The sequence below is a fragment of the Gavialis gangeticus genome, unplaced genomic scaffold (assembly GCF_001723915.1).
Source record: "Gavialis gangeticus isolate Ggan-Ray unplaced genomic scaffold, GavGan_comp1, whole genome shotgun sequence".
Classification (NCBI taxonomy): domain Eukaryota; kingdom Metazoa; phylum Chordata; order Crocodylia; family Gavialidae; genus Gavialis; species Gavialis gangeticus.
The window spans coordinates 80,714,782-80,727,453 of record NW_017729034.1 but is presented as its reverse complement, the minus strand read 5'-3'; the positions used below and the strand labels follow the sequence as shown (position 1 = coordinate 80,727,453).

General features: G+C 42.3%; 1 protein-coding gene across 1 annotated transcript in view; it reads left to right on the top strand.

Moving 5' to 3' along the window:
- Window positions 1–12,672, top strand: part of PLEKHG1 (pleckstrin homology and RhoGEF domain containing G1) — a 195,031-nt gene that overhangs the window by 151,293 nt on the left and 31,066 nt on the right. The window contains exon 4 of the mRNA XM_019527130.1: window positions 5,890–5,959. Within this exon, the coding sequence (XP_019382675.1) occupies window positions 5,890–5,959 (70 nt within the window). The remainder of the gene's footprint in view (window positions 1–5,889; window positions 5,960–12,672) is intronic.

Genomic DNA, 12,672 nt, shown 5'->3' with positions numbered 1-12,672 from the left:
TTCTATGTGGAAATTGTGAGCTTTTAGCCTTCTGAGCTTTTTCATTATAGATTCCAATATAGATCCAGGGATTTATTTCTCTTCTGTAAAAATTCACTCCTGTTTGAAACTTGGTGTGTAGCTTTTGGGTCTCAGTGCACTCTCAAGTCTGTTTGTTTATTTGTTTTACATTTGAAAAAAGTTTAACTTGACTGGTATGAATTACTGCTTTCAATTCCCTTTTTTTTATGTGAGATTTTTTTACAGGTTCAAAACTACTTTGTTTTTCTAAATGGGAATTTGGCCATTAATCTGAAATGTGGAATTTGGTGCCTACAGGTATTCAGAGAACTGGGGAACAGTTGCTTAACTCTGAAAGGTGCTTATTGTCCACAGATGGTAGGATTTATTGACGATGGTTTCATAAGGGATTTTAGCCCTGGGATTTTGTGGCTGTTCCACAGAAGTGATAGAGGCTGATTCAATTCATGGAAGCTTCCTGGAAATGAAAAATTCTTGGTTTTTAGAAGTCATTGACTGGCAGCGTTGGGGATTGCATCTTTAGCTACCAGTGCTTGCATCCTGTTCCTGACTTTGGAAGCTGCATCTCCAGAGACTAAATGAACCTGTTCCCACTGTCTTTCTCTGTGTGTTGGAGGAAGTTCCCTTATTGTGCCCCCTTCCAAACAGAGAAGGATAATTCTCTCTGTCTGATCCCAAAGGAGTCTTTACAAATTGTTTGTAGTGTAAAAGATGTTCTAAAACAAACTTTCCAGCTCTAAGTGCTGTACTTACAACCTAAAATAAGTCCTACAAATACAGAAAACGGAGGCTGGAAAGGACCTTAGGAGATCATCCTGTCCTGCCAGTCCCCTGCTCAAGGCAGAATCATCCCCATCTGCACAATCCCAGACAAATATTTTTCTAATCTGCACTTAAAAATGTTCAGTAAGAGAGACTTGCACAACATGTCTAGGTCAGGGGTGTCAAACCCACCCAGCCCTTGGGCCAGATCCAAATGGCAGGCCAGATCCAGATCTGGCAGTGACAGTAGCATAAACAGGGAGGCAGGTGGCACGGTGTCAGCATGGCTATTGTTTATCCCCTTCTCACTGAAGGCTATCCCTAGTGAGGCCCCTTAGCTCCAAGATTTGCAGTAGGTTCTATCCCTGAATTCACAGGCCCACTGAGAACCCCATGGTTCAGAGGAAATAGGTCCAAGGGCCATATACAGCCTACAGGCTGTATGTTTGAGATCTTGGTCTAGGTAACCCGTTCTAGTGCTCTTGAGTGCAGTCCTGCAACAACACATAGGGCGCTTACACAAGTTGTTTTTTGTGCAGTGGGTCCCCTAGAAGTGTTCTACAGCTGTGACATAACACACGGATGGCTGCAGGGTGCTTTTAAAATGGCCAATCACGTGAAAAATTAACCCTTGATAAACCAGGTATTAGCTGAAGGCACTCTAGAGCAGAGTGCCTTAGGGCAGTGGTCTCCAAACTTTTTTGATCGCGCACCCCTATCAGTAAAAAATTTTTGAGCACGCACCCCCAATATATGTATATTTATATTCACGCACCCCATCAGTAAACATTTTTTGAGCACGCACCCCCAATATATGTATACTTATAGAAATAGAAGTTCTAATATTTTCTTCCTGCACCCCAACGGGTCGTCTTGTGCACCCCCTGGGGTGCGCGCACCCCACTTTGGAGACCACTGCCTTAGGGAACTTGTGTTCCCTTGAGGGTTAATTTTTCACACCTTTGTATGAGCAAGCACCAGCTCAGGCAGCCCCACCCCTGCAGCTGTCAGCAAGGGAGGGAGGGGATGGGGAGGGCAGGGAGCCAGATGCAGTTGCTGGCTGGGCTTTGCCTGCTTGGAGCTGGAGGGAGAGGTGTGGAATGGAGCCCCCTTGCCTCATGGCCTCACCTCTCTCCCCCTTCCCTCCACCCCTGCTACCCTAGCTGGGGTACTGGGTGGAGCCTGGCCAGGCCCGCAAGGTGAGGAGGCTGATTCCACCTTGCCCTCCCCACCAAACTCCAGCCATGGCAAAGCTGAGGCAGTGGCTGCTTCTGCTGCTGCCAAGAGGCCTGGGCGGGGGAAGGGAGCCCCCTCATCTCCCAGGCCTGGCCTGGCTGCCCCCAGTACCCCAGCCAGAATAGCTGAGGGGGCCCATGAGGCAACGGGGCTCCATTCTACCCTACTCCAGCCCCGGCTAGGCAAAGTCCAGCCAGCAACTGTGTACTGCTACCTCCCTATCCCCCTTCCTGTCCTGCTGACAACCCTGGAAGGAGCCAGAGCTGTGGGGATGGGTGGTTCAGCGGCCTCCAGGCTCAAATCTCCCCAACCCAACCATCCAAACATCTACTAAGTCAGGAAGGGGGAGGACTCTAACTCATGGTGCTTTGCGTAAAGTGCCATGAGTTAGAGCATGGTCTCTAAACATCTGTAGGCACCCTTAGGTGAACCTGTCCTAAGAATGCTTGAAAGGGGCCAGCAAACGAGCATTTACCGAATCTGGGCTGGCATCTGGGGCATCTGCCGACATGCATCTCCCACTGTCCTACATCTACCACTTGACAGTACCCTTCTAATGTCTTTACTCAATTATACAATTATTGGGGTAGGACCAGCTTCTACAAATATATCATGTTGGGTGAATCCTGCTTTTATTTTCATAGTGACATAATTTGGATGATTGTGAAGAGAAACATTTAAAAAAAAAATAACTCTAATGCTATGCTTAAAAAAATAGCATTTAATTAAAATAGAACAAAATGGAGAAAGTATTTGTTCCCTTACAGTTTTGGCTTCATGAGCTTTGCCACATGATTATGCTGGTGCTATGTTTTTCTTTATTTTCTGTTTTATTGGAGGCATGACATTTTGAGACTTCATTATAAACATGTCAAAACACAGGGTAGATGAAAATCAGTATTAAAATAACTACTTGCCTACACTTGACATTTCTTGTTTTGCTGATCAAATGATGATTGTAATTTTAGTTGCAATCTAAAGATATATGTGCATATAAGATTTTTTCAAAGGGACAAGAAGGAGATTGGGTATCCAGCTCACTACTGTTGACTTCTGATAATACTTAGATGGCTTATGGTACTTTGAGACTTTGAAAATATGTCTTCAGGTACACCCTTAACTGTATTTTCCCTTGAAACAGTATATCCTCCAAGACATCTAAAGAGCCCTCGGTAGGCAGGGGAGTGGAGGGAGCGGTGGAATATGGCAAAACTTTGACTCAACCTAATCAAGATGAAAATGAAAAAATGGGGTGCAAATTTCTGGTATTCTGTTTTCCTTTCCCTCTCCTGACCTCTGAGTGTTAGTCCTATTTGTTAGCCCTTCCAACCCACAGTAACACTGGCTCTACTGCCTTGTACGTAGTCCAAATGAGTCTGAAACCCGTAGTACACACCAGTGTGATTTCTCCCAGTAAATGAGATGGAGAGATGTTAGGATTCTTTCAAATGCAAACTTTATGTGCACTCATTCATTCTGCATCTACACTGCAGACCCCAAGAAGCTAATTGATGCTGCATCTCAGGGGGCATGATGTCTTCACGTGATGGTATGCCGCCATAGCATCCATGGGCATCTACGTGTGACCAGCAGGTACTTTGCTGTAGTGACGCATTGCCCTGGTATAGTGTGCCACTATGGCAAAATAGCTGCTAAAAATAACTGTGCTGCATGTGTGGCGCAGTCGGGGCCATTACTGCACTGTGATTTAGTACTTCCAAGAAGTACTAAATCACAGTGCAGTAACAACATTGCCGTATCAATGTGTGTAGACACTCCCAGGGTATAGTAGCCTGCACAGAGCTCTGTGCAACCACAGCTAAATTGTTTCTGGCATCAAACTAATTTATTTAAAGCAAATCAAAGTATCTGGCATAGCACTGCATTGTGCAATGTTGACGTTTTTAGTTTATGGCCAATGAGCCTGATAAGTATAGCATAAATAGTAAAGGCTATGCTATTTGTCTGTTGTCTGTAAGAAATGAAAGACTGAACTAAGGGAGCAACTGCTTTATCACTGCCTTTGAACTCCTAAACAAAAATATAGCAAATTTTACAAGGTGATATTTCTCCACTATTTGGTATCAGCAAATAGTAGTCTGGTTATCCCCATTTTGCAGATGGTGAAATTGGAGTACAGAGGTTAAATGACTTCCTCAGAGTTATAGATTGATTTATTTTCTTGAAAGTTTGAAGAATAAGGGCAAGTCAGGTGTCCTTGTTTTGTTACATTTTGGGTTCTCAAATAGGAAATCATGTTCCTGTGAAAAGAAAGAAGAAAACTTCTAGATACAGCTTTGTATCCTGAGCATACAGCACTGTAATGCAAGAAACTATCTATCCCTTTGTAAAGAAATGGCACCTAAGAAAAAGGGAAAAAGCTTCTGTTAGGGAGTCCATTTGACAGGAAATCAGGATTATTGTTCCGTAATATTGTCTCAGTAGGACTTTTGCTAGAGATCTAGCAAACTAGACCTCTGGGACTAGAGGGTCGTCACAGGTGTTTTCCTCCTCTGCCTGAATTATCTCCCTTTTGATTTTCTGTGCATCTTGCACAATAAAATGAAAAATAAAAATGTTCTCATACATTCCCCCAAGAATAGATGAATCTTGGACAATACTAAGCATACGACTTAAGACTTTCCTCCTGTTGTAAAGAATTAATCTCCTGTTTGACATGGTAGAATTATTGAAGTTTATACTTAGGGTTTTATTTTCTCCTGCGTTTTTTTCAAGCATCCTTTGTCTACTTTGTCTTTCCTTCAAGAAAACTCTTTCCAAGTCTGCTACTTTCCCTCCAGTCAAAATGGGAGGTTTTCTTATTAGTGAAGTGATTACAATCCTTCCTTTTTGTAATGTAGCTCTGCTTCTCAAACTAGCTAAGGTAGAGCCTGTCAAGCAAAGCCCCTAGTATTGGAGGCTGGAAAACAATTGTCTTATAACAGAACACTTGCTTCATTGCATTTTAAATTTCACTCCGTTCCATTTGACCATCAGTACAGATGAACAGAAGCAGAGTCTCCTCCTTGATTTTGAAATATGCTGCTGTAACATTCCCCTTCTATTCACCTTGATGGAGTTGGTTAGCAGCAAAACTTTTCTAAGTCATCTAAGAAGGTCAGCTGTGTTGCATTGTGACGTGGCGATTATGAATAGTATATGCTGGAATGGCATTTCCAAGAGCCTGTTCCGCGAAGACACAAAGCAACAGCTTCTCTCAACCGGAGCAAGGAAAGAGAGTGGAAGACCCTAGCAGGTCTAGCAGCCACCTCACTTTACCAAACTAGTTAAAAGACATAGACCCTCCAACCCTTTTCTGTTAATTGGGTCTAGTAAAAAATCCTAATATCTACTGAGGAATGTGAAATCAGTTTCAGATGACTTGGGGCAGTAAGGTCGAGATGCAACATTGTGTATTGACCACCTGAAGTTGAGTCAGAATGGACTCCTTGTATCAGGATCATGTAATTCTATGCATACATTTGCAGGTGTGCCTATTTTATGAATGTATGTAAATTGGCCACATGCACTTGCAGATCTCTAGTCTGCTTAACTGGCTGCACATCTGAACAGACACATATGTGGTACACACATCATCTATATATTCATGTAACTGTACATAATTAAGGTTGAAGATCTTGTCCTTAATGATAGGTTAATAAAGTTAATAACACAGAAGACAGGTAAATACAGTTGTGTTTTCAATGGGAGGAAACAATAAAATTCCAGGTTTGAATATTGGTCTAGTTTTAACTTACGTTTAAACTGCAGTGATTATTATGATGTGAAGAAAGACAAAGCTATGTCAAGTACATGGGTATAAAGTGGATCATAAAAAATAATGTTCCTTTTTCCATCTTTTTTTATTAGTGAACTTTTGCAAGACTTGGAAAACTGTGAAAATGACCCTGTAGCAATAGCAGAATGTTTTGTTTCCAAGGTAAGTGGTTCTGGTATCTAGCCCTCTAATGTAGATCATTCTCCCCCTTTATAACAGGGCAGATATACTCCCTGGGCCAGATTAAATTTGGTAGCAGAATAACCAGGACTGAGGCAGAAGAGGGACATTTCTGAGGAGCAGTTCAGATTGGCCTGGCACCAGCATCCTACATGTTAATGTAGATGCCTAAATGAAGTGTATACTTCCATTTTAGAGTTCATTAATTCTACACAGGCTTGTAGGCTTGTAAGCCAACCCAGGGCAGTCTCACTCCTTGCCTAAGTTTCTGTGTAGCTTGAATGGCTCGCTGAAAGTGCACAACATCTGCGTGGATCTCCAGAGAGACCCTGCTAGTTACCTGGACACAATCCACAACTTTTAACTCATATCTACAACTCAGAATGGTTGGTGGTGGTGCTGCTGCTGCTTCTGTCCAGCTTTTGCCTGGTAACCTCCTGATTAGAAAAGTCATGCCCAACCTTCTGGTGGGCCTGTGGGGTGGAAAAGTAGCAAAAGTTCAGTCTGCAGGCCAGATCTCAGGTGAAGTCAGTCTGTGAGCATGATTCAGCATGCTGCCCTGACCCCATGCCTGAGATTTGACCATGTGCTGTGCTGACTCCACATTCCAGCTCCAACTGCAAACCAGCACGATTTAGCATGCAGAGCCACGTTATCAGGCCTGCAAGGCTTTTCACAGGTCTGGAAATTTGGCAGCAGGGGAACAGCCATTAACACTGCTGCTAGTCCCGTCTCCAAATTTCTGGCTGCTGAATAAGTGAGGTGAGGTCTCTCTCTACCCCTCCTGTTGGGCTACTGAGCAGCTAAGAATGCAAGGCTTGTGGGACTAGAAGGAGAACAAGGTAAAAAAGAATTTTCCCCTGTAGCCTGTGGAGAGGGGAGTCCTGCGTGATTGTTTCTGCTTCCCAGCACTGTGTGTATGTTTTATGTTAGACACTTCCTCTGTAGCAGGGGAGCATGGCCGTCTTTCATCTCTCTAGTGCATTTTAACAACACTTGCAGTGGTAGGAAACTGATAGCTCTCAACTCCTTGATTTACCTGTGACAGGCTCTTGGTGTTTTGGGGCCACGTGCTTTGTAGCTGTGCAACAGAGTTGATTGGGTAGTTTTAGGAATAGGTTAGATAAACACATGCATAGGATGGTTTAGATATAGATGATCCTCTCACAAGCATGGGGGTTGGATTGGATGATTTCTTGAAGTCCCTTCCAGCCCTACTTCTCCGTGACTCGATGTAGGTGTGATTCATTCTTGTTTCCACAAGTTCCCTCCACTGACTCTGTGGAAAGACTAGACATTTGTCATTTTAAATCTCTCTACTGAGGCAGATGCTTGAAAGTTAGGTCAGACAATGCTTAGTATAGGCATATACTGAGAAAAATTGAAACATGTCCTCCTAAGTAAAATTGTGCCTAAGTCTGTTTATTAAAAATAACTTGTGTGGTGTTGCACATTTTGTCTAATACTCACTATTGCCAAAACCCAAGCATTCAGAAAATCTCTGCTAACTGAAACTTGCCATATAACAACTTATATTTTATTTATGCATGGGAGGAATCACATTCATACATTTGATAATTTGAATTTCCCATTGAAGTCATTTCCTCTTTAATAAGTGCTGTACTTATCCATGATTTGCATTGCAGAGAAGATTCAGCTGCTCCAAGATTGTGAAATCCCATTAGTATGTCTTGAGCAAAGACTATAAAATGTGGAGTGAAATCTCTTAGTCTCTGTTTTGTTTACTGCCCATAGCAAATACATATTAAAACAGCAGCTTGTATTTGTTGGCTTTAGCAGGATATCCTTGATGGTAAACCAGACAGTAACCTAAAACTCAGTAACAGACAAAGGAACCATGCAAAGCTATGACACTACATAAATATTTAATAACAACTTGCAACATTGTTTAAATAAAAAACCCATTCATACCATGTTGCATAGCTAATGGCAGTCAGTGGTTTGACAAGAGATGAAAGAAAACTTTCAGTTTTTTGTATTCATTTTACAATTTGCCTATGGGTCACTTGTCTACAGGTCATGGATGGAAATTAAAAAGTCTTGAAGTATGGGTACTAACAATATTTCAGTACACTGTGGGTAAGATCCTCAACGGGTATGAATGAGTGTAATCCCATTGAAGTCAGTGGAGCTACACCAGCTTACACCAGCTGTGGCTTCTGTTTGTGTATATGGAAGGAGAAGTATGTTAAGTTCAGTCCAGTTAAAGTTCTCTGAAATGTTTTGGCTTTTGCTCATAACTGTAATCAGTGGCTGATAAAAGGGTTCCAGTGCGAGCTCAACTGTGGCTTAATTATTCATATAAAAGTTTGCTTATATATTTTCTTGCCAGCTCCCAGTTTTTCATTTTCCTTGTAATGATGCCAGTGTTAATTAGAAGACTGATTTCAGTATTCCACACATTTACATTCAAATGAGGAGTTGTATAGGAGTGTTTAATTCTGGCACTCCACACTTCTCACTCAGCACCCAGAAATTTAGAACACGCATTTACTGAAACCCAATCAGCAGCTCAGCAACACAGCAGAGACTTGCTTCTAATCTAGCAGCTCATTAAAGAAAAAAGACAAGCAGGCCATTGGCTTCAGTTTACACTCTGACATCTATTACATTTATTTTCTTTAAGTGCTTTTTGTGCATCTATAAAACTGTAGTGCAGCAAGTGCTGACAGATGCTCAGGGAGGTAGTGTAACCTTGCTATTTTTGACTGAATTCAAGCCAGTTCCAAAATAATATTCATTTAAGAGGACTTGCAATCTTTGTTTATCTTGGGATTGAATATGGATAAGAAAGATAGATCTTGGGTATACGGGGTGCCCTGGTGCATCGGTGAGATCCCTGTGAAATTGGTTATAAAGTTTTTTCAGAGTTGGCATGAGATAGTCAAAGCCCTTTGTTCAGGGTGACTTCATGACACAGGCAGACGAGATGCTATACTCCCATAATAAGTATGGGCTACATCACATGCAAGGTGATTTCTTTCAGTCAGAGCTGACTACAAACGTGAATATGATAGGTTTGGAACAGTTACATGGTTTCCTTTTTAGGGCTTTTCCCTGTACCTTCTGCACTAAGGTACTGTTAGACCCACGTGAATTTGAGAACTCAGGGATGATAATCTAGTTCAGGGGTTGGCAGCATGCAGCAGCCTATGGATTCAGGGGGTTTTGCCTATGTTATGGCCAGGCATGGGGAGGGAAGGGGAGGGGAGGGAGTTGTGCATATGCCATAGTTGGGGGGCTCTGTACCACCAAGCCATTACAGTGCTGCAGCCAGGCAGGAGCACAGCACACAGGGTGGCTGCATGAGGTAGCATGTGCTGCAATGACGTGGGGGCAAGGAATTATTTCACTGGTTTACCTGGGACCTGACCCTAATTAATCCAGCCTGTGGCCCTAAACCAGGGGTGGGCAGTTATTTTGGGCAGAGGGCCACTTACTGAGTTTAGGCAATCCATTAAGGACTGCATGACAGGCAGCCCAGGGCAGATGCATATTAATTTTTTTAATTTTTTAGGGGCCCTATGTGCCAGATAGAATGGCCTGGTGGGCCACATCCGGCCCCCGGGCCACATTTTGCCCACCCTTGCCAACTGATGATCTACGGTAGTTAGTCATCTCTGCTGTAGTATCAGGATACCTGCAGTTAAAGTTTTAAAATATTGACAGAAACGTTTTACTTCAACTACTGTGTGAGTGTAATTTGAAGTGTTGACTTTCATGTGTACAGCCTGGGCCCTAGCTGTCTGGTGGAACAATCCACTTCCTAGGATCTGTTGTGAAGCAGATAACATCAGCTGAGCATTTGAGCAAAAACTTCCTTATCTTAAGTGTAGAAAGGCAGATGGCCAGGCAGTTTTACTGACAGAATATTGAGGTCTGGGATTCTCGTCCTAAACTGGTCAAATGGAGTTTGATATTTTGGATTAAGTACAGCACAGAGCCCACACGATTTCTCAGATGCATGTTAGAGGGACAAGTAAAAGGGCATAACATACATAAATAGGAGCAGGGTTGGTTATTTGTAAGTTATTTGTAAGTCATGATCTTTTTTTCTTTTACCTCTGAGGGGTAGATTTTTCTTACTGAATTCTGTATGCATGCTGTGAGCCATGTTGGAAAGTATATACGCATAAAAAAACAGTATTAAGGAAAACTTCTACAGCATAATTACTATAGTATTTAAAAAAACAAAGATGGTAATGTTTCTAAGAATTCCTGATTGTTGTGTACCATAAACTGCAGATTTATGAGCATACGTTGGCCTTCATCCATTTGCTCAGCTAACATCAAAAGGAATTCTTCTAAGGACGGGGGGGAAGTATCTGATGTTGATGGATGCTAGATTTATTGGGCTGACTGAGTCTAAACCATATCATTCTGGAGACAGAATTTGCATGACTGACTATCTTGTGTGGTAAACGTTTACCTGATTCATTAAAAATAGAGAGAGGTAGTTAGCTGTATTAGTCTGAAGCAGGACATAAGTTTCATTATTTGTGCTGAAATGTGTTTGCAACTGATTTTTAAAAGACTTAAAAGCTTGAAAGCATATGTATTTTCTGTTGACTGCTTGCCTAGCGAGATTTTTTTTAAATTTTCAATTGATTAGTTTTTCAGTGTTTATAGCAAGAGTAAAATGTATTTAAAAACCAAGAAACCAAATCCTTGATATGTTTTATTTCCCAAAGGAAGGAAGTGCGCTAGAAGACTTGCCTCTTTCTATTAATTTTATATGGAGAGCAGATAGTTACTACGGTGATGGACACCAGTATCAAATCCTGAGATAGGTAGTTGGACAAAGAATGTTTCCATTAAAATTTCACAGTGTACCCTCTTTTTGAGCTGAAAAGCAGGACAGCTACATGTCCCACGCTAAAGAACATATATATTGGTCACAGGAAATTTTATGTTGTCTATCTCATTCACATTGTAGTGTTTATACATTATACCTTATTGTAACTGAGTGATCAGAACATACTCTATTTAACAAAAAATAGTCTTATGAGCATATACCCTGCCTTTTTCCATCATATTGGATATCATATTTATTGTCTTTATAGCACTCCTGATTTAATATGTGTGATAACTAGATTGATAATGATTGCTTGAGAAAATTACACTGTGTAATGTCTGCACCAGATTGAGGTTTGCTTAATTTCTAGTTGTAGCTGAGATGCTTTTCATCTGCAGCTGTTATTTCCAAGCACATACATTAATAGCTTATGACACAAGCTCATTGTCTCTGGGTGTGGACAACAGGGTGTATGTAACCCACCAGAAGAACTAGCAGTAACAGCAAAATGAGTCAAGCATGAAAGATTAAGAAAAATCATTTTATGAGGTGTATGTTAAGACTAAACTGAAGTATTTAATACCACAGATGTAGGGTATTCGGAGGGCAGTGCCAGAACATTGTACATGAATGCACAAAGAAAACTTTGCTGAGGACTGTATTACTTTAGAGGAATGTAATTGGAACTAGGAGGATTTATCTGGCAATGGTAGATACTACAATCAAATAACAAACTTAAAATAAGCTGGTGTACCATCCACAGAACTGACTTCGCATAGAGGGTCAAATTATTCCACTCATATACTTATTGATCTGTGAAAGCTCAGGAATAAGTACTGTGAGTGAGGTGTCATAGCTTAGTCTTACAGGCTAGGGACAGACATTACACATAAACCATTTAAGTGATCAGAAACTGGTTTAAACCTGTAACAGAACATAGGTTCAGTGCACATAAACCAGTTTCAAAATGGCTGAAACTGGTTTGATAAACCTGGTTGAATGTAATATCAGACTTAACTGATTTGGGTCAAACTGGTTTATACAATGTCTGCCCAGACCCCTTCCTGGTTTAAGTTAAACCAGAGTCCCCCAGCATCCTAGATGCTTTGCAGCCCTGGGTTATGGTATCTGCTCCAGAGAGCAGGGCTGGCCTGCCCCTCTGCTCCCTAGCCAGAGCTCCAGCTTAGATTGCAGGCACGGCAAGGTCTGCCCACTTCCCCTGCTCCCCATCCCCACGCCACTCTCAGCTCAAGCAGAAATCCCCCCCCTTCCCTCCCATTTCCCACAGCATGGATCCCAGCCCCATGGACCCTAGGCATGTGGTATGCTAGCTAATGCTAAGAGGTGTCTCTGTGCGTGCCTCCAATTTCACTGGGATGAGCAGACAAAACAGCGTCTGCTTAGGGCTTTTTGGAGCTAATCATTAGGTCAGCTTGTAATGTCACTCTGTTCCTTCCTTGGAAAAAAAGCTGTTTAAGAAGAGCTTGAACTAATGTGTTATCAGCTCCCTGCTGGCTCCCTCACCTGTCAGAAGCAGAGAGAGGGGGATTTAAAAGCTCAGTATCATCAACAGATGTGTGCACTGTGCACCCTACCTTTGCCTCAAAGTCCTAGCAGGGGGCTGGGGGCTGGCAACACTCCTGCCCCTTGAGCAGTGAGTGGGGAAAAAGCCTGGGATGGTGCAGGCAGGGTGGGGGTTTAAACCCTTCCCTAATCAGAGGTCCTGCTGGGGCTTGGCCATGCCCTTCCTCAGCTCAGCACTATGGAAGGGAAGGGAGGGCTGCTGTAGTGCCCTCCGGCTTCTAGCCTGAGCTACTGCAGGCATGTGCCTGTAGTTCTTCAGTCCAGAGGGAATGTCTATGCAATTGCAAATCAGTTC